At 34.1% G+C, this 23,078-nt stretch overlaps 1 protein-coding gene across 7 annotated transcripts in view; it reads left to right on the forward strand.

Annotated features, from left to right (window-relative positions):
* The window catches only part of LOC128031042 (ras/Rap GTPase-activating protein SynGAP-like), a 101,517-nt gene that overhangs the window by 60,475 nt on the left and 17,964 nt on the right, over window positions 1-23,078 (forward strand). For 5 of the 7 annotated variants that reach the window (XM_052619246.1, XM_052619250.1, XM_052619244.1 and 2 more), the window contains 13 exons: window positions 1,106-1,200; window positions 4,190-4,311; window positions 7,861-8,014; window positions 9,750-9,848; window positions 11,943-12,182; window positions 14,307-14,642; window positions 15,387-15,531; window positions 15,602-15,746; window positions 15,944-16,180; window positions 16,986-17,187; window positions 17,259-17,485; window positions 19,144-19,357; window positions 21,165-21,725. In XM_052619246.1, coding sequence (XP_052475206.1) covers window positions 1,106-1,200; window positions 4,190-4,311; window positions 7,861-8,014; window positions 9,750-9,848; window positions 11,943-12,182; window positions 14,307-14,642; window positions 15,387-15,531; window positions 15,602-15,746; window positions 15,944-16,180; window positions 16,986-17,187; window positions 17,259-17,485; window positions 19,144-19,357; window positions 21,165-21,725 — 2,777 coding nt within the window. The remainder of the gene's footprint in view (window positions 1-1,105; window positions 1,201-4,189; window positions 4,312-7,860; window positions 8,015-9,749; window positions 9,849-11,942; window positions 12,183-14,306; window positions 14,643-15,386; window positions 15,532-15,601; window positions 15,747-15,943; window positions 16,181-16,985; window positions 17,188-17,258; window positions 17,486-19,143; window positions 19,358-21,164; window positions 21,726-23,078) is intronic. The other 2 variants (XM_052619249.1, XM_052619247.1) reach the window with 2 other exon arrangements.

Genomic DNA, 23,078 nt, shown 5'->3' on the forward strand with positions numbered 1-23,078 from the left:
ATGATACATTTTAAACTTAAAAGTTGTTCAAATGAATGTGATTCATGATGGATTACATCAGCAGGAGTCGGTCTATAGTTCTTAATTTGTGATCTAAGATGTATTGGGTTACAATTATTTAAGTTTGTTTGGCTGGTGATATGACGTTATTAACCCCATTACCAGGTGTATTTATCACCTGTGATTTATTTAATCCACATCTGAAAGTATAAAGCTAATATTGTTTGGATAGTCATGTTTACATGATGGCCATCATTATGTACAATACAATAACTGATATGTAGTGTTTATTTCATGTGCATGAACAACATTTGAACATGTTTGTCAAAAATACAATTTCTGTTAGATATTAAAAGTGGGGTGAAATACTTCACTCAAATGCAAAATCACTCAAAAAAAATATATGTTTTTTTTTTTCCTTTAATAGGCTTATAATGATATTTAGTATTATTTATTTGCTATTATAATTTGTATTAATATTTTGAATAGGCTTTTACTTTTATATTTTTATTTTAGTTAATGTTCTAGTGATTTTGTTATGTGTTCTTGTCATTTTATTGACTTTTAACATTTCTATTTACCTTTGATTTGTTTTTGTTTTAGTTTTAGTAATATAAGTCATTTAGTAACTTCAAATTAAACTTTTTTATTATTATTATTCAGTTTGTTGGCAAGGCAACATTTCTCATTTAAGTTTTTAACTTAAAATGTTTTGTCTAATAATATATTATTTAATTTGATTTTATTTCATTTAACACAAACTATTTTAAATCGTTTTGGTTTTAGTTAACAATACACTAATACGAATTTTAAAATATAATCAAATTTCTAAAATCATCTCAAATATTTATGTAAACATGATTGATATTCTTCAACTGGATGGACTTAAAAAAAAAAAAAAAAGAGTCTGTCCCCATCATACACTATGAAAAAAATCTCTGACTGCCTAAAATCCGCAGACTGGCTCAGACTTTCTGCATCTAGCTTTGACTCGTCCAGACTGCAAATCAGGGCAAAAAATCTGTGCAAACATCATTGTTTTCCAGCCTTTCGCTACATCATCTGCTGTTGGTTGTGATACTTTGCTCCTGGCTCTCTCTTTCAGAGCAAGCTCGGCTCCGGCGGAAGAGCATCGCCACTGGAAAGCAGCCAAGCATGGAGATCCCACCCACTGCCCCCCCACAACCCTTCCGACAATCCGTGAGTACCCCGCCGTTCCGTCCCCGATCCCTGTCTCCCTCCCTCTCCCTCTCGCTCCCGTTCGCCCCTCTGCCCCTGTCGCCCTCTCTCTCTCCGTCTCCCTCCACCGGCCCGTCCTCTTCACAGTCACAGAAGAGAGTCAGCACCCCTCCGCTCCCCCGTTCCCTCCCGCTCTCCCCGACCATCTCCCTGACTCTCCCTCCCTCAGTCCCTCTCTCTCATTGGGCTGCTGGTGAGTGGAAGGTTGTGGGTTCTAACCCAGGGACTGGACCCAGTTTGGCGGCTCTGCCCTGTCTTGAGGTAGGTTATCTGACAGCCGAGCTCAGCTTGTGCTGTGGGTTCGAGTGGAGGTGTTAGACGAACAGTTAGTCACGCAGGAAGCAAACATGTTCATTTGTTCCCTAGCCAGTGATTGAGTCATTATGTCTGAGTTCATCAGATTTAACGGCCAATTTCTTTGCGATAAACTAGTGGAGACCTATTTGTCGGTTTAATAATAGGATGATTTGGAAGACTTTTTTAGTGTCCCGGTGTGATTCAAGTGTTCAGGGATTTAAGCGTCATGGAAAAATGGACAACGCACTCAAAAATTTTTATTTCTGTCATCATTTGTTCACCCTCAAGTTGTTCCAAACCTGAATGAGTTTCTTTCTTCTGTTGAATGCAAGAGAAGATATTTGGAAGAATGCTGGTAACCAAATAGTTGACTTCCATTTTATTTGACAGAATTGTAATTTTTGGGTGAACTGTCACTTTAAAACTAAATATAATGAAAATGATGAAAATGTACAATTGTAGCCACAGAGTCTACCATTTAAATTAGGATGAACATGATGACTTTTGTTTAGGTTTACCGTCCGGGTTTAATTCAAACTCTTAGAGATTGAGTGCCATGAAAAATACTTAAAACTGAAAATAATAATAATGAAGCATTGCAACCATTATCAATTTTTCACACAAAAAAAGAGAGGAAAAAAAAGAGAAATAATATTAAAATATGTTATTTTCAAAGTTGTACTAAAACAAAGATGATTAGAATATGTTTAACAAGAACTATTTCTACTCAAAAGTTTCTCATTTACGTCAGTGTGTTACTAGTGGTTTCTCTGTATTTATTTGTGAATTCTGAGTGAAAATTGTTGCACTAAATACTACAACATTTGTTGTTGTTTTTTTTTTTTTTTCAGTGTAGTGAAAAATAAAAGCCATACAAATCAATTCAAACAATTGACTGTGCGTGAAAAAGAGTTTGCATCTAGATATGATGCGAGTCCCTTGTTTAGAGTTAAGTTCAAGAGATTTTTCACCTGTTTTTCATCTTGTAAACACAAATTGTAAAAAAAATAAAAAATAAATAAATAAGTTGTCCTATTATTTAGAAAGATAACACTTCAGCTCTCTTTAACATAAAACATTTAAAGTCGTTTTTTAATAAATTATTCTCACTTTCATGGAGACAGAAGACCACAAGGAGTCTTTATATCAGTCCTTTCTGAAATTAATCTAAATTCTGCTTTAGAAACACAGCTCATTTAGGACTGCAGAACTGACTAGATTTGCATTTCCTGAAGTTATTGCAAGGCAGCAAAGTTTTAGGAAGGTTTTAAGCTTTGGATCTGCATAAATGAAACGCTACTTTCCAAATGGGAGATTTTCTAAATGTAATCTGAAGTTAAAAAAACATTAAAAGTTGAATGAAAGTTTCAATGAAAGCCTCCTAGCCAGAACATTTGAGGGATATGAATACACTGCTGCCTCACAAAACTATAATCATCCCAGAGCAAATGAGTTTGACAGTTTCATCTGCTGTGTCTAAACATTCTTCTGTTGATGGGGTTTCTTTTCAGGTTGTATCTGAGATTGCATGTCTTACGAAAGCAATACGAACATAGTGAGATGAGATCTGACTTTTTCGTGGTGTGAACCTCTTTCCTGCTGTTGTCAGTCTGTTCTTACTGTAGGCGTCAGGAAATATTCATGAAGCAACACTTCCCACTATTGGCTGAGTGAGGATAGTACAACAATGTTGTGCCACTAGCGAAGGAAAAGCATTTCAGTCAGTTGCACCACAATTTTACATCTGTTAATTTAATTAATACTATAATTATGTATATTATTAATAATAAAATAATACATAAATATGATCAAATTAAAAATATTAAATTTATAAAATAATTTGTAAACTTTTTTATGATAATAAATATAAATAATTGGTAAAAATGTTGTTATGATAGTTTTTATTATAATTTATGTCATTAATAATAAAAATTGCAATTATTTTAAAGCAAGTTTAATATTTTAAAATATATATTTAAATATATATGTATAAACATTTTACATTTATACGTGTATATATATATATATATATATAATTGCTAATAATTGCTTCTAAATGCTAATTTCCATATAATTAGTATTAAAAATTAATTATTTATATAAAAACTATATAAAACTATATTTTACACTTTACTCCAATTAGTCTTTTTATTATAATAATACATTTTATCATTACTTTATACTACTTTATAAATAAAAGTTATTATATATATATATATATATATATATATATATATATATATATATATATATATATATATATATATATATATATATATATACATATACATATATATATATATATATATATATATATATATATATATATATATATATATATAATATATTATATATTTAATATAATGTATAAAACAGTTAAAGTTTGTTAAAACAATTGGGTCTTTTTTTGTCATTATCACAAAGGCTTGAGTAAAGATGAAGCATTTATTTTTTCAGTGTTAAAATACTTTATATTTAAAGTATTTAACATAACTTCATGCACACTGTATGTTTTATATGGTTAGTTTATAAAGACATCATAAAGTGTAAAAAAACAAGAGAATACTGCTTGTTTTTACATTTTCAAGTATCTGACTACAATCCAAATAATCCTTTTTACGCATATTAATTCTGATTCTGTTCTTTTTCTCAGAGTTTTCTCAGTAGAAGACTGAAGGGGTCCATCAAGCGGGCCAAGAGTCAGCCCAAACTGGACCGAACCAGCAGCTTCCGCCACATGATCCTCCCTCGTTTCCGCAGCGCAGACCAGGACCGGTACCGTCCAAACTCTTCCTCTCATAACGGCATGCTGTGTCATGATATTCCACCTCAAAGCCTCATGGTACGGTGGCTGAGAGAGTGCAATTCTCTGCAACTTAAGGAAACACACGCAAATACAAAAACCTCCAGCAGATAAAGAAAACACCTTCAGCAGTTTGACAACAAGTGCTGCAAATACTCAAAAGTATACACACAACACAACAAAATACAGAAACATGCTGCAAACACACACAATACAGAAAAACACTACAAGAACAGACCATAACAGAACCCTTACGGAAGTTAACCATGGTTTTACCACAAATAAAACCATGGTTACTATAGTTAGGTTACTATAGTTGATGTATTGATTACCAAAGTTGTACAGATACCATGGTTAAACTATTTTTAGTGTAGCAAAAACCACAATTAATTTATGTTTACCATGGTTTAACTATAGTAACCTTTCAGAGGAGACATTGATAAGTATGTCTCAGCCAGGTTTGTCACTTCCGATGTGGTCTGTGAGTATTTGCAGTACGTGTGTTTTCAAACTGATGAAGATGTTTTCTTAATTTTTCTGTTTGCATGTGTTTGCAGCGCATTGAGCTCTCTTGGCCACCGTATTTAGTATAAATGTGTGAAGGGATAGTTCACCAAAAAAAGGAAAATTCTGTCATCATTTACTCACCCTCAAGTCGTTCCAGACCTGTATGAGTTCTGTTGAACAAAAATGATATTTGTCAGTAACCGATTTCCTTTCTATTCTATGGAAGTCAATGGCTACCGTCAACTGTTTGGCCGCAAACATTCTTCAAAATATCTTTGTTTGTGTTCAACAGAAGAAAAAATAAACTTATTTAGGTTTGGAACAACATGAGGGTCAGTAAAAGATGACAACATGTTTCATATCCCTTTAAAGGGATGGTTCGTTTAAAAATGTGCATGCGTTATTTTCTTTCTTCTGTGAAACACAAAATGAGATCCAAACTGCTCTTCTGCAGTGGTTCGTGGTGAATCACATGTCAATTCCAAAAAAGCATCAGAAAAAGAATACAAATGACTAATTCAGTAAATTATATGGTGGCTTTGTGAGATATATATAGTGAAGGAATCGTTTTGTGTTTCATAAAATAATTCATGTCAGATTGGAGTAAAATAGAGAGAGCAAATCATCATTTTTGGATGAACTGCTCTGTTAAATGCTAGTTTGCTCTCCAGTTTAATATCTCTCAATCTGGAACATCCTCTAGCTCCTTATTATCCTTCTTTAAGCATCCCGACAGGTGCTGAGGTGCTCTTGTCACGGTTTCTACATTCATTTATTCATGCTTAGAGCTCTAAGCTCGCCCACGGTCAGCCTTAGTCTTCCAGAAAAAGGCAGCTCATGGTTTTTGAAGTTCTTTGCTCAGTTTGGACAGGGAAGTGCTCCACTGACGTTTGGGTTTTAAAGAGGATGTTTTGGCTGTGTTGTAGCTTTGAAATGGAGGCCGTGTAGCCGAGCGTTTTGAGTAATTCAAACAGACAACTCCTCTTTCATATAATGGTTTGATTCAAGCCTTAACTGGAATGCTAGTGAGCTGGATTGTGGTATGATGCACAAATGGAGTCTAACAGCTGGAGTGACAGCGTGGGGGCAGAATTTCAGTGCTGTGAACAGCGTCTCATCGAAAGGCTGCGTTTCTTATGCTGTGTTTCATTTTAGGATGTAATTGTGTTATAATCCACCTGATCTGAAAGAGAATTGATAGTCAGGATGATTTAAACATGCAATTATGCATTGGAATTTTGTATAGAAACCTCACTTATCTTTTGGATTGGACTGACCGCGTCCCAAATTGTGTTACTTTTTATGATTCTTTGCTAAATTAAAAGTTCAAAAGAACATTTATCTGAAATATAAATATTTAGTAACATTATAAATGTCTGTCACTTTTGATCAATTTAACACATCTTTGCTGAATAAAAGTATCATCTTTTCTATAAGAAAATATTACTTTTGAAAATTGGTGTGGTAAAAGTATTTTCTTGTAAAACATACTCAACTAATATTTTTTACTCTTGTAAAACATTTCGTATTTCTTGTAAAACATTTTTTACATTGTGTATGTGTGTCTGTGCGTGTAAATATTAATCAAAATGATTAATCGCAGTTAATCGCATCCAAAATAAAACTTTTCGTTCACATACTATATGTGTGTGTGTTGTGTGTATTTATTATTTATATATAAATACACACACATACAGTATATATTTTGAAAATATTTACATGTGTGTGTGTTTATATACACATAATAAATATGCACAGTACAAACACATATACAATGTAAACAAAAGCTTGTATTTTTGATGCGATTAATCACGATTAATTGTTTGACAGCACTAATAAATATATTTAGAAAAATTATATTATTCAGCAGACAATTGATATATAGTGCATGAGTCCATGAGACTACTTTTATGATCATTTTTCGGTGCTTTAATATAATTTTTGTAGCTTGACAGCCCCTGCTTTCTTTGCATGGATAAAAGCTCCATGGACATCCTGCTAAACATCTTCTTTTGCGTTCCTCGAAACAGAACAGTCTTTCTTCCATCTCTGTCCTGTTGTCCTCTTGTTACTGCTGCGTCTCAGTCCTTCATTCTGTCTTTCTTTGTCTTCCTTCTTTCAGTTCCCACAGTTTACGTAACATTTTGATTTCCTTTGCGAAGTCTCTTGCTATCTCTCTACTCTCTCTCTCTCTCTCTCTCTCTCCCTCCCTCCTCCTCTCACTCTATCATTTCTTTCATTCTGACTCACTCCTTTGGGTCTATTTTTATACCTTCCATCTCTCTCTCTCTCTCTCTCTCTCTCTCCCACACTGTATGTACTTCACGCGGTGAGGCTGAATGTACACATACAGTGAGTCTCAGAAGACGCAGGGGAAGCGATACATCACTAGTAGGGATCTAACCTTTTGTAATACTTTTTCTCTTGATTTTTATATAATTGTTCTTGACAAGCTTGTCAGTCGTCTCTTCGGCTCTTTCAATGTTTCATGGCTGTGAAATGTGAACTGAGTGTGTGTGTGTGTGTGTGTGGGGGGGGGGGGGGGTGTTTGCAGGTACAGTGCATGTTATTTCAGTGCAAAATCTTGCATCATGTTCATCATGCTAATTACCCACAAGCCAGTGAAAACTGGGCTCATTTTAAAATAGTTTACTACTTTATTCTGAAAGAATTGCTTTATTTTTAACTCTTCTCACCTATGGTAAGAAACCAGAAACAGAACTTTATTGAAAAGCAATGCTTGTGAATATTTTTTAGTAATCAATGTATTATTTTTTCATATGTCTGAATTCACAGGACGCTTTTCAGCATTTCTATACACTGAACACTATGCTATTGATTGTTGGTGAATTCTCCCCAAATGTTGAGTAGCTCATGATTTATCTCCTGATTAATGACAGAGGCTGATGTTGTTCTCCATTCATCACAGGGAAAGTGGACTTGTGTAAAATCAAATGAAATGTCAGCGTGTGAGCGTCTTCTCTCTCAGCCCTGCTGTTCTTGCTCCCTCACAGGACTCGTCTGATGCAGAGCTTCAAAGAATCCCACTCCCATGAGTCTTTGCTGTCTCCCAGCAGCGCAGCCGAGGCCTTGGATCTGACACTTGATGAAGATGCGGTCATCAAGCCTGTTCACTCCAGCATACTCGGACAGGAGTACTGCTTCGAGGTCATCTACAGCAAACTATACACGTCAGACTCATAAGTTGCATGATCCTTGCAGAATCTTACAGATGTTTATTAATTATTGATTTTTTTATTTAGTACAGTTCTAATTGAGCAATTTCACATATTTAACTACGTGAATATTTTTCACATATCTATCTATCTATCTATCTATCTATCTATCTATCTATCTATCTATCTATCTATCTGTCTGTCTGTCTGTCTGTCTGTCTGTCTGTCTATCTATCTATTTATCTATCTATCATTTTGTTGTTCTATCTATCTATCTATCTATCTATCTATCTATCTATCTATCTATCTATCTATCATTTTGTTGTTCTATCTGTCTGTCTATCTATCTATCTATCTATCTATCTATCTATCTATCTATCTATCTATCTATCTATCTATCTATCTATCTATCTATCGTTCTATCTATCGTTCTATCTATCGTTCTATCGTTCTATCTACCGTTCTATCGTTCTATCTACCGTTCTATCGTTCTGTTGTTCTATCTATCTATCTATCTATCTATCTATCTATCTATCTATCTATCTATCTATCTATCTATCTATCTATCTATCTATCTATCTATCGTTCTGTTGTTCTTTCTATCTATCTATCTATCTATCTATCTATCTATCTATCTATCTATCTATCTATCTATCTATCTATCTATCTATCTATCTATCTATCTATCTGTCTATCAATATGTCTGCCTATCTGTCTGTCTATCTATCTATCTATCTATCTATCTATCTATCTATCTATCTATCTATCTATCTATCTATCGTTCTGTTGTTCTATCTATCTATCTATCTATCTATCTATCTATCTATCTATCTATCGTTCTATCTATCGTTCTATCGTTCTATCTACCGTTCTATCGTTCTATCTACCGTTCTATCGTTCTGTTGTTCTATCTATCTATCTATCTATCTATCTATCTATCTATCTATCTATCTATCTATCTATCTATCTATCTATCTATCTATCTATCGTTCTGTTGTTCTTTCTATCTATCTATCTATCTATCTATCTATCTATCTATCTATCTATCTATCTATCTATCTATCTATCTGTCTATCAATATGTCTGCCTATCTGTCTGTCTATCTATCTATCTATCTATCTATCTATCTATCTATCTATCTATCTATCTATCTATCTATCTATCTATCTATCTATCTATCTATCGTTCTGTTGTTCTATCTATCTATCTATCTATCTATCTATCTATCTATCTATCTATCGTTCTATCGTTCTGTTGTTCTTTCTATCTATCTATCTATCTATCTATCTATCTATCTATCTATCGTTCTGTCGTTCTTTCATTCTATCTATCTATCTATCTATCTATCTATCTGTCTGTCTGTCTGTCTGTCTGTCTGTCTGTCGTTGTTTCATTCTATCTATCTATCTATCTATCTATCTATCTATCTATCTATGTATCTATCTATCTATCTATCTATCTATCTATCTATCTATCTATCTATCTATCTATCTATCTATCTATCTATCTATCTATCTATCTATCGTTCTATGAACTGAAGAACAACACTGGAATCTGTTCGTCAGTTTGACTTGGTGTCACTATTGACACAGAAATCACTCATTTCATCGAATCATCAGATGCGTGACTGTATTAATTCCAGAGCCCTGTGGAATTTTGTCGCTCGGTCTCATCATTAAAATTTCGCTGATGGTTGAAATAGTGAAACTCATTATTCCTGTACTTAGGTGATAACTGCTTCTGGAACAAAGTGTTTTGCCTGTCGGTCGGCTGCGGAGCGAGACAAATGGATCGAGAATCTGCAGAGAGCTGTCAAACCAAACAAAGTGAGTGTAAAGAAGAAAAAGAAAAGATGAGCTCTCTAGTTTTCTTTCCTTTTCTTCCATGACTCCATCAGTCTCCTCCAGTAACAACCCCTCCTGTCATTTCTATCTTTACACTCATTTCACCCTCTTCTAGGACTTGTAGGATTCCTGAATGAACTTAAAACAGCTTCCATGTGCTCTCCTGCCTCATAATGAAACAAATGCTTTCTTTTTTAAGTCTGGTAAACTTAGATGTATCCCAAAGGCTGATAGAGAATGCTGGATTCATCTACAGATGTCTGCTGGTGTGTCTGTCGTGAGGGTTTTAAATGGGGCTTTGAAAAGAGAGCAGTGTGGATTGAGTCGTCCAGATGTTCAGGCAGCGGGAGTTTGGGCTGATTCGTGTTGTGTGGAGAACATGGGCACAGGCGTCCAAAAATGATCATCCTGCTCAGTGTTGCAACAGATGCGTTGTCAATATTACAATAAATGAGGACAGACCAAGGGTGTTTATTAGTTGATTAGTTGAAGAAGTTTCTAAGTGGTAGAAAAAGCCACAGATGTGCATCACTGGTTAGTTAACAGGAAACCACTGAAGCACTCAATGACCAAAAAGCATGTTTTGAACATATGTTACTATGATAATATGATGTTTTTGGACATGGACCATAGGAATACTTTTTTTTTTTTTTTTTACCATAGTTTCTTTGAGGTAGTCACAGATGGAGTCACAATCTGTTCACTAACTGTCAAAACAAAGTACAACAGAATAGAAATCAGATTTAATACATAACTTTTGGGATTCAGGTTGCACAGGTTTTTACCAGTCCAACAGAAAACAAAATTGTGTTTACAACTAAAATGTGTTCACTAATGTTTTGAAAGATTTTCAAAGTTTTAAAGTGCTCAGTTACAAGTAAATTAAAGATCCACAATACTTTGCTATATATATTTTATTTGTTGAATATTATAACAATATTATTATTCTTAATAATAATAATAAGAAGAAGAAATGTGGTATTAATATAAATAGATTAATATTTTTAACATAAAGTTACTTTAATAATAATAATAATAATAATTGCTATTTATTATTTTAGATTGGTCAGAACTTCAGACCATATATAAATATAAATATTCTTAATATAAATGTATCAATAATAAATCAAATCAAATTACCTGCACTGTCACATTTAGATATATAAATGTATAATAAATATATTAATGTCAGGACAATGTCATATCTATTAACAATAACTATTATTACTATTATTATTATTATTATTATTATTATTATAGGATGGATAGAATGTATAAATATATATTTATAAAACACTTTTTTTTTTTTACAAAATAATAATTATTATTATTGCATTTTATAACTTTTGGATAGACATAAATTCAGATAAAATATAAATATGATAAATCTAAATATTTAAGATTTGTATTTATCACATACATGATTATATAGAGCATATATAACCTCCATGGACAGTGCAATTATCAAAGAATAGAACACAGATGAAAATATATATAAATATAGGTATGAAAGAATGAAATAAAAGTAAACAATAAAAATATAAGAATTAAATTATGAAAAAGATTCATATTAAAGAATTAAATATAGAATAGAAAATAATGTGCATATATTAATGTTTTGTAGATATAGATTATATAACATAAAATTTACTTTATATTATAATTATAATGATAACAATAATTCATATAATTGCAGTAATCGAGTTTAACTGTTATCTGTTGTTTTAGAATGTACAGTTCTATTTCATTTTATTTCACAGTTTTTTACAGTTATTTACATTTAATAAAAGGACTGGAGCTTTGGAAAGCTGGTTTCCAGGGTATATTAAGTGGATCTATGATTGTCAGTAGAAAGTGGCATTGTGATGGTTCTAATGACTCATCATTCTGTGAGACCACTCGGGCACTTTAGACACGCAGTAGGTGTTAGACTAACAGTAGTTCAGATCATTAAATCACTGCAGTGTCTGTTGTCTGTCCACATGCTTGACCACACATTTGAGGTTCTGCAAACCCCCTCACAACCCTCGCCTACAGTTTATACGGTGCAAATATGATTGTGTTTCCCACACTCAGGACAACAGTCGACGCGTGGACAACGTTCTGAAGCTGTGGATCATCGAGGCCCGTGAACTTCCACCCAAAAAGCGCTATTATTGTGAACTGTGCTTGGATGACATGCTTTACGCCCGCACCACCAGCAAACCCCGAACCGATACCGTCTTCTGGGGTGAGCACTTCGAGTTCAACAACCTGCCAGCTGTCCGCAACCTCCGCCTTCATCTTTACAAAGAGACGGACAAGAAAAGACGCAAGGTAAAGGACCACCTCACACACATACACACACGTTTGTTTTTGTGAAAATTGGGTTCATCCCATAGGCGTAATGGTTTTTATACTGTAGAAACTGTATATTCTATGGCCCTACACCAACCCTACACCTAACCCTAACCCTCACAGGAAACTTTGTGCATTTTTACTTTCTCAAAAAAACTAATTCTGTATGATTTATAAGCTTTTTGAAAAATGGGGACATGGGTTATGTCCTCATAAGTCACCCTCTCCTTGTAATACCTGTTTCATACCCATGTCATTATACAGAGTTGTGTCCTGATGTGTCACAAAAACAAGAGCACACACACACACTCACACACACATATATACAGTATATATATATATATATATATATATATATATATATATATATATATATATATATATATATATATATATATATATATATATATATATATATATATTAGGGGTGTAACGATACGCGTATTCGTATTGAACCGTTCGGTACGACGCTTTCGGTTCGGTACGCGGTACGCATTATGTATACCGAACGGTTCGTTGGAGTAATTAATTATATTTGAAAAAAAAAAAAAAAAGAGAGAGAGAGAAATATAATGATATGCGTTCAACAAGGTAGCCCAATAACCCAAACAACGTAACAGGCAACGCCCCTGACACTCCCGAAGAAGAAAAAAACACCATCTTATATGTTTATGTTAGGCTACTCAGCAGGCGCTCGCTCACTCAGTACGCGCTGAAGGCTCGTTGCAAAATAGCCAATGCGTTTAACAGACTAGAAATGAGAAGATCCCCCAATAACCAACAGGTCTGGTGTTTGGGTGCACTTTGGATTCCCTTTAAGCTATAATGGTGATGGCAAGAGAGTGGTTTCCTTTCCAAAGCGCTTGGGCAGAAGCGCTCATGAGGCGTCTGTCTTTGCTAAGCAACAATGACGTGCTCTCTCCATGAGACGCGGAAATTTCAGCGAAGGATAAATGGATTTGCAGCTCTAAAAATCGCTTGCAGTAGCTCTGCTACTAAATTTATTTCAAAATTGCAATCCATATACAACTATGATCAGCTGATCCTTCATCTTGGCTGAGCTCTCAACGTTGTTACGGGTAAGGATGAAGCTGATTGGTTAGTTCTTGTCACATGACCCGCGGTGCGCTTGCGGCATTCTGAAAAGTTGAGATGTTTTTACATTTTGCTGTATCTAAAACGTATCGAACCGAACCGAACCGAACCGTGACATCAGTGTATCGTATCGAACCGAACCGTGAATTTTGTGAACCGTTACACCCCTAATATATATATATATATATATATATATATATATATATATATATATATATATATATATATATATATATATATAGTATTTTATTATATATTTTTTATAATATACAAGTATATATATATATATATATATATATATATATATATATATATATATATATATATATATATATATATATAATATTTGTGTATAATTTATGCATTAGTTAGAATATTATTGTAAATCATAACAAATTATTATATATTATTAGTTTTTATCTGTTATAAAAACTATTATTTTATATTTATATATAAATTAATTAATTAGTAATACTAATGTTTACTAATATATGTAGACATTATACATATCTATATTCATGAATAAATATAATTAATCATTACGACACATGCAGTATATTCATATATTAATATATGTATTCATTTTCTACTACTATTATTTTTATTGATTAATATTATAGTAATTGTAATTATATGTAACATTGTTCATAAATGAATTGTTATTTTAAAATGTATGTGTTTATATATAAATATGTTATGATCATATAAATGACTTTATAGACTCAAAATCAGTGTTGTTGTTGTTAATTTGTTGTTTGCAAATAATGCTTCAAGGCAATTGTCAATTAAAAATATAAACAAAGACGAGTCTTTGATGTGTCTTACACCAACTTCCTTTTTTAGCAGAAAATACAAAATTGTAAGAAAATAAAAAGTACAAATTACAAAACTGCACTTCACCAGTGTCTGACATTGCTGCAGCTGGTTGTAGCAAAAGGACACTGGTGTTTCATTACAATTAAGGTGAATGAACATCATTTGTTTTGTCAATTTCTTTGACCATAACAGGAGAAGAGCACATATCTGGGCTTGATCAGCATTCCCATTTCCAGCATCACTGGTCGTCAGTTTGTGGAGCAATGGTACCCCGTCATTCAGCCCAGCGTCCTGACCAAGGGTGGTGGTGTTGGAGGGGGCAAAATCATCAACGCCTCCCTGCGGCTCAAGTCACGCTTTCAGACCATGAGCATCCTACCGATGGAGCTGTATAAAGAGTTTGCAGAGTATGTGACCAACAACTACCGTACGCTGTGTGCCGTTCTGGAGCCGCTGATGAGTGTCAAGAGCAAAGAGGAAGTGGCCTGCGCTCTGGTGCACATCCTGCAGAGCACAGGGAAGGCCAAGGTATCACTTTGTTTGAATAATGTTTGTTCTAAGTATGTTATTTAGGATGTTCCAAAACTTAGTGAGCTGTGGAGAAAATGGCAATTATATATGCTTTTAAAAAAATATTTTAATTAGCCAATTAGTCAATTAGATGCTTTTCTCTCCATGCATTACATTTTACATGTTTAATTCCAAAAATCTGAGAAAATTAGGAGACTGCATCTAATATTTATTTTAATAGTGAAAATTCTTGATTATTTTACTTAATATGTGTATATGTTGTTATTTTTATGTATGCATTTTGGGAAATGTGTAATATTTTACCATGTTTAATCCATGAAATCAGAGAAAATGCAGAAGAAAAAAAAATCTGCGACTTAATGTTGACCTGCTCATATTTACTTTAATATTGAAAACTATTGGAAAAATAGTGTAATGTAAAATTGACTGTTTTAACTAATATTTGTGTATATGTATTTTTATGCATTTTAAATTGTGAGTGTGAATACAATGTCATTTCCTTACAGTTTTAATCATTTCAGTACTTCAACTTCAAATTTCATTAAACAGTTAACTTATTTCACTAACACGTTGTTTTTAAATCTATTGTTTAGATTTTATTTTTCTGTTTCAATTACCGGTACCAAAAATTTTTTTTGGTAAAAATTTAGACAGCAGACAATAATGCAGCTCGTTAAGTTGAATTATATGTGAGCTAATTGTGAAGTGATTACAGATGTCTCTTCTTTTGCTCTGCACAAGGATTTTCTTTCAGACATGGCGATGTGTGAGGTGGACCGATTTATTGATCGAGAGCACCTGATCTTCAGAGAGAACACCCTGGCCACCAAAGCCATAGAAGAGTACCTCAAACTCATCGGACATAAGTACCTCAAAGACGTTTTAGGTGAGACGTCCTCCCACTGTTTGTCTCAGTCGCTGTGCGCTCACGCTTTAATGGTTTGGTTTGGTTTCAGGTGATTTTATCCGAGCGCTGTATGAGTCAGAGGAGAACTGTGAAGTCGACCCAATGAGGACTCCACCTTCTGTGCTCCCCGAACATCAAGCCAACCTCCGCATGTGCTGTGAGCTTGCCCTCTGCAAAATCGTCAACTCTCATTGGTTAGTTACAGTGCTGACATAGAGCATTCTTCTTTTATAGACCATTTACGGTCTTCACTGACACACACACTCATTCAATTTTACAAAAGATTTCTATTTAAATAAATGTTGAATGTCCTATCCATCGAAAAAAAACTATCATAGTGATTATTTCGGTGCATCACAGCTTGTTTGTCTGCATTATTTGTTTTTCCTAGTGCATTTCCGAGAGAACTAAAAGAGGTGTTTGCGTCCTGGCGCGTTCGATGCGCTGAGAGGGGAAGAGAGGACATTGCAGATCGACTGATCAGTGGTTCCCTCTTCCTGCGCTTCCTGTGTCCAGCCGTCATGTCACCATCCTTATTCAACCTCACACAGGAGTACCCCGACGAGCAGACTTCACGCACACTCACCCTCATAGCCAAAGTTGTGCAGAACCTTGCAAACTTCTCAAAGTCAGTACACACTTCCTTAAAGTCTTTTAACTTTATTACCATGTCATCATTATCATTGGGGATGCATGATAAATTGAGATCATATTGGTTATCAACCAGTATTAATTTAATTTAATTTAATTTAATTTAATTTTAATTTTAATTTTAATTTTAATTTAATTTAATTTAATTTAATTTAATTTAATTTAATTTAATTTAATTTTATTTTATTTTATTTTATTTTATTTTATTTTATTTTATTTTATTTATCTAATATTTATTTTTTTCATTCTCCTTTTCCCCATACTGTTTCAAGATGCATAATATAATGGACCCAAACTGGTTACAAGATCATTTGAATAAATGATATATGATATGTTGATACTGGTTATCAGCTGATATTTTTATTTTTATTTTTATATATATATTACCATTACACCCCTAATTTAGGTAAAGAAATTTCATGTTTATCGTAACAGTCAGAATTTTAATATCAATGCATCCCTAATTGTGATCATGGTATTTGTGATTTAATTGTTATTCTTATGTCCAAACCAACGTATGGTACACTTAAATCCGGGACTGTAATTTTCACTTGGGTTCAAGTGTCTTTGGTCAAGGATACAGATCTCTTTACACCCAAATGTATGGGTTATGACATTTGGGCTGTCAGCCCAGATCATTAACCATTAAGCTATAACAAACTGCGAAGCGTTACTGATGATGAACATAATGATCATTCACATTATCATCATTATCATTGTGGTAACATTCAAAGCTGACCGTATCAACCCCGTGTCCTTACCGATTCCTCACTGTGCTACAGGTTTGGCAGTAAGGAGGAGTACATGTGCTTTATGAATGAGTTCCTGGAGATGGAGTGGGGCTCCATGCAGCAGTTCCTGTACGAGATCTCCAATCTCGACAGTGTTAGCAACGCAGCTGCTTTTGAGGGCTACATCGACTTGGGAAGGGAGCTCTCGATCCTGCACAGTCTTCTGTGGGAAGTCATGGCACAGCTAAGCAAGGTAGATGCAGTTCGATCATCTAGATCATGATGACTGTTTTTGTCTACTTACGTTTGCGATTCGGTCATCAGTCTGTTTTTACCGTGCCAAAGGATGCTATCATCAAACTTGGACCATTACCCCGCCTCCTGAATGACATCAGCATGGCCCTTCGTAACCCTCACCTCCAGCGACAGCCCAGTCATCAGACGGACAGACCGCCTCCAGAGAGACAGACAGACAGGCTGCTCTCCAGGCCCAGCTTCAACAGGGGCGTCTCGTCTGAGTTCCAGAACCTCATGATGAGAGACCTCAACAGGTAGAGTCTGCTGTCTTCATGGGTCTCACATCTGCAGCAAGTGTTTTCCAAATCCTAGTGAGCTGCCTGCTTAGTCTGTATTTTTTAGGTACCTTGTCAAAACTTGAATCAAGGTGCTATGGGTGCTATAAATAAATAAATACTCTGATACAGAATAGATTTTTTCCCATTCTGCTTTCTGATTTTAAACCATTTTATTCTATTTTTACAGAGAATATTTTAATCATTAATTTAGGTTTTAGTACAGTAACTATATAAAACATTTAATTTAATTATCACATTTGAATTTTATTTTATATAAATTATTTTATCCCAGTTTAAAAACACATTTAAAATACAATGTATACATATTATAAAATATAAAACAATTATGTAAAATATTGTATTTAAAAACATGGGTATAAATATAATTATATTAATACATTTTAATAAATAGGTTTAATTTTAATTTTATTTGTTTAGTTTAGTCTAGTTGTTTATTTAATATTTAATTGTGCATACTAATTTTTATGGGAATTGTTTCTGAATAACATTTAGATTTTTTCCCTCTGTCTCTTAAAATTTATCTTAAAAAATACTTTTCATTGAATAACATTGTCAAATATAATCTTTAGAAGATATTAAAATGAATATTCTATTTTTCATGCTGTTTATTAGATTTTTTTTTTATTATTTTAATGCTTCTATGGAAGCAGGGTTATTATAGTTAACTAAAACTAAATCTATCATTTAAAAAAGTATTTACTTGAAACTAAATTAACATTAAAATACAACCTGTCCTCCAACCAATACGCTCATATAGGTTGTTTGTCCAAATCCCTGAAATACGACCCCTCAGAGCAACCTACAATTGCATCTCTATCCATATTAAGGTTTTGTACTCTTTTATTTGCACCGTAATTCGGGTTGTGTGTAGCTCAGTTGGTAGAGTATTGCGTTAAACGATAATATGTAATCATGCTATCATAGGTTCGATCGCAGAGAACGGAGGTGCTCGTAAAATGTATGTGCTCTATAAATCATAATTTTACAGGATTTCTGTGAGGGTAGGTTTAGGGGTGGGGTTAGGTGTGGTCAATCGAACGAATTAAATATGTACGAATTACTGTGAGATCGGTGTAAAAAGTCAACAGATTGCATTTAAATAAAAGTGCATTTTGATTGGTAATGACGTTATACGTAATTTCATGACGACAGACGCAACACGATACTTTCATTATTTTTACGCCCACTAGAGGGCGCTTAACTTTAAAACGTAAATATACTGTAGGTCATAATAAGGTGCTTGCACAAACGACCTATATGGTTGTTTTTTATTGGAGGATAGGCTCAACTAAAAGTAACAAATACATATTTATAAATACTATATATAGTCATTAAAATCCACTAATTAACATGTCAAAAACACTAAAAAGTGAACGTTTTATTAAAAAAGTTTTACAATTTTTTTTATTTAAAATATTAATGTAAACAATAATTATATATTAATGATACTAAAATAACACTGTGTCAGGGTTTATTTATTGATAAAATGAATAACTACAAATCAAGAATAATATGGCTCACTAGGTTTTGGAACTGAGCTAAAGCAATATTGCTTGTGGAGAAAATGAGCTTGGATATGATTTTCCATGTTAACTTTCTTGTATCTCACATAGTTCAGTTGAGATCACTCGCCTGCCCTCTCCAACCTCTGCCATGTCCAGTGGCGGAGCGCCTCCGGCCCGGGCCGGATTGGGGGGGTTTGCGGACCGCGATCATCCTCACCGAGCCTCATCTAAAGAGGTTTTCTATGTTGCCCGTCCCCCGTTGGCCCGCTCTAGTCCAGCATACTGTACTAGCAGTTCTGATATTACTGATCCAGACCCAAAGGTAAGTCCCATAGGACAGGGCTTCTGATTGGGTGGGGGGTTCTGATTAAATAATAAGCCCTTTCGTTTAGAAATCTTTCATGACTATGGTCAGTGCTGTCTGGTCCGAATTCTCATGTGAATAACAGCTCGCTCCCTAGCACACGTTTCGCCAGCTTTTCTGAGGGTTGGCTTTGTTCCTGTGGGAGAAGGAAGCACCACTGACCTGCTTACTGCAGAGTCAAATACCACCCAAGCAAGGAAAGAGGGCTACGAGATGATGTGGGTGCAGTCAACACATATGATAGAGATTCTTTACCTTAATCTTGGTCCTGACATACAAAAAGTCAACAATTCACTCAAAAAATTTAATTCTGTGAGTATTTACTGCATAATTGCATCACATGCAGTTTTCATAGAGACAAATGCTGTCAACAAAGCACTATAAGAGTAGTACATATTATTTGTGCACTATATTCCAGGTCTTCTTAAAATTTTATATTTAATTATATATATATATATATATATATATATATATATATATATATATATATATATATATATATATATATATAATTACAAAAAAATGGCACCTTCCATGTTAGGTTTTGCCTCAGTGCTATATAATTCATTTGATTTTTGTGGTTTTAAAGGAACTTTAGCTTCAAAATATAAATATAAATCTCATAATTTTTTATTTTGTTTTTAGTTTTTAGTTTTTGCTAAAAAAGTTCAATTAAATTAAATAAAAAAACCTGTTGGAAATGATTTATTGTTAAATTATATAATTACTTAAATATATTATGTTATTTAAATATAATGTATAGAATATCATATTTGATTAATTAAATATCATTTTCTTTGACATTTTATTTATCATGAAATTATATTTTATAAGTTTATAATAAAAAACAAAGCTTACTTTTAAAATATACACACATAAAATATAATATATATGTATATATATTTTTTTCAATATAAATATTTTACACAAACAATAAATATAACAATGACACTTAAATGTAATTTAATGACATTTAAATTAATCATATGAAGAAAAAAAATAATTGTTTTTTTTTTTCTTCAAAATGTGAAAAATCTAATTTTTCACTGTTTAAGTCATGAACTACTTTTATGGTGCTTTTGTGGTGTTTGTTTCTATTTTGATTTCAGTTAAATTAATTTCTCTTAATAGCTGATGCTAATTATTTTATTAACATTTGCTTGAATATTTTAATAATTATGACATTTATCTTGACATTATTACATGGACAATTGTCTATTTATTATTTTTTTAAATATGCTGTAAAATTAATGTCAAAAACATAACTCTGAATAGACTACAATCAGTAAATTCTAAGTGTTTTTTTTTAATGTAACAATGGCACATTTAAATGAGCCATTGAAAAAAAAAATCAATTTTTATGGTGCTTTTATGGTGTTTTTGTTCATTTTGAATTCAGTTAAAATTATTTTATTCTATAAAAGCTGAGTTTAAATATTTAAATATTATTCAAAATTCTGACAATGCTAGGACAACCTGGCTTTTGTTTTTATGCATTAAAGGCATAAGACTAAAAATAAGCAACACTACTTCCTATGAAAAAAAAAAAAAACATCTCCTGGGTTTTTAACAACATGAGTAAATAATAACAGAAATTGGATTTTTGGGTGAATGATTTCCCTTTTAACCCAAGTTAATACACACATGCAGCCAAGCCACGTTCATAACCGGCCACACCTGCTGCGCTCGGCAGGTATCTGCAGCGTTCTCGCCCGTAGGTTCTGCTGTAGGTGTTAATGAAAATGTTTCTATGATGGACCTCCAGGACTCAAGAATGAACAGCGTCTCTAACCTGCAGTCTATGGGGGACATGCTCAACTCTTCCCAGGCCTCGATTGCCGGCCTCGGCAGCTACGGTGGGCTCGCGGGCTTGGGAGGAGGCCTCGGAGGCCAGCTACGTGCTGGAGGGCGTATGTCGGCCGGATCCGGGGGCTCCAGCATGTCCGGGGGTCTGAGGTTGAGCCAGATGGGAACCACCACCGACTCGCTGTCCCAGCAGCAACAAGCCGCCGCTCTCCGCTACCCCCTCTCCTTCCAGAACCCTCTGTTCCACCTGGCTGCTGACGGGCCTCAGCTTCACCACCAGCACAGTCGAGCTCAACCTCCTCCTCCTCTCCTGCTGGCCCCGGAGCCGGACGCTTCTCACCCCTCTTACATCCCGCAGTTCGCCCACGGCGGTTTCTCCCGAAGCGAGGACCTCTCCACCCTCAGACCCGGCCCTCATCTGGGTCAGCCGAGTATTATTCACTCCCACAGCTACAGCGACGACTACAGCCGCCATAACCAGAGCGAATACGGGCGACGCCAGATCCCCATGCACATGCAGGTATTTTCTTGACGGTTTTTATTGGCTTTTGCATCATTTTGATTTTAATGTAGAAGTTGTTCCACAAAAGTACCATTATCAAATGCTACAAAGAAGCACCATATATATATATATACCAGTGGCATCATTAATTGGCTCAAGTCACTTCAAGTTGATTCGATTCAGCCGGTGTCAATTACAAAACAAATAGGATTCAGATATAAAGCAGCTCTACAGAAGATAATAGTGTCATCATTTAATTTAATTTATTTCAGTGTTGATTCAATTCAAATTTAATAACTGTGAAAAGTTCATCAATTATGAAATGACATCAAAGCAGATTTAATTTAAAATGTATGCATTTAGCAGACACTTTTATCCAAATCGACTTACAGTGCATTCAGGCCATCAATTTTTACTTATCATATGTTCCCGGGGAATTGAACCCCCAACCTTGCGCTTGATAAAGCAATGCTCTACCAATTGAGCTACAGGAACACAGATTTACTGAAGAGAGTTCCATTATCCAGCTCAATTCAGTTCAATTTTTGTTCTAATTTGCAAAATTGATCATATTTCTGAATGTTAAAGGGGGGGTGAAATGCTTGTTTTCTCTCAATATCCTGTTAATCTTGAGTACATATAGAGTAGTACTGCATCCTTCATAACTTCAAAAAGTCTTTAGTTTTATTATATTCATAAGAGAAAGATAGTCTGTACCGATTTTTCCCGGAAAAACACGACCGGCTAGAGGCGTGACGTGTGGGCGGAGCTAAAGAATCAGAATAAAGAATAATCTGTGCAGGGTTGTCTTGCCCTGGCAACCAAAAACACACTCCTTTTGTGACATTTCGCGACGCTCTCGCTCTGATCAGTGAAGTCTGTTGTGCTCTCAGTGCTCTGCTAAACGGGAGCGCGCTCTTCCTGCAAACTAGCCTTAGGACCCATATAAGGAAATTCCGCTCCATCTAACGTCACACAGAGCCATACTCGAAAAAAAACTTTCCGAAACTTGTGACAAACCGGAAGGAGTATTTTAAGAACAAAAATACTCCTTCAAACGTACAACTTAATTTTTGAAACTGTCCATGTTTAGCATGGGAATCCAACTCTATAACAGTGTAAAAAACTCAGTATGCATGAAATAGCATTTCACCCCCCCTTTAATGACCTTTTAAGCCCTAACTCAGCAAGCCAAAGGCAACAGTGGCAATGAACCAAAACTCAGGAGACAGTAGTGAACAAAAGGAACTAAAGAAGTTAAACATTAACCATCACAGATTCTTGAACTTTTGTTGTGTTTAGTGCTGCTTGTTCTAAATTTCTGGGTAAAATGATTTAATAAAGCATGTTATTTAAGCATGTGTCTGATGA

Source organism: Carassius gibelio, chromosome A16, assembly GCF_023724105.1.
Source record: "Carassius gibelio isolate Cgi1373 ecotype wild population from Czech Republic chromosome A16, carGib1.2-hapl.c, whole genome shotgun sequence".
In the NCBI taxonomy this organism is placed as follows: domain Eukaryota; kingdom Metazoa; phylum Chordata; class Actinopteri; order Cypriniformes; family Cyprinidae; genus Carassius; species Carassius gibelio.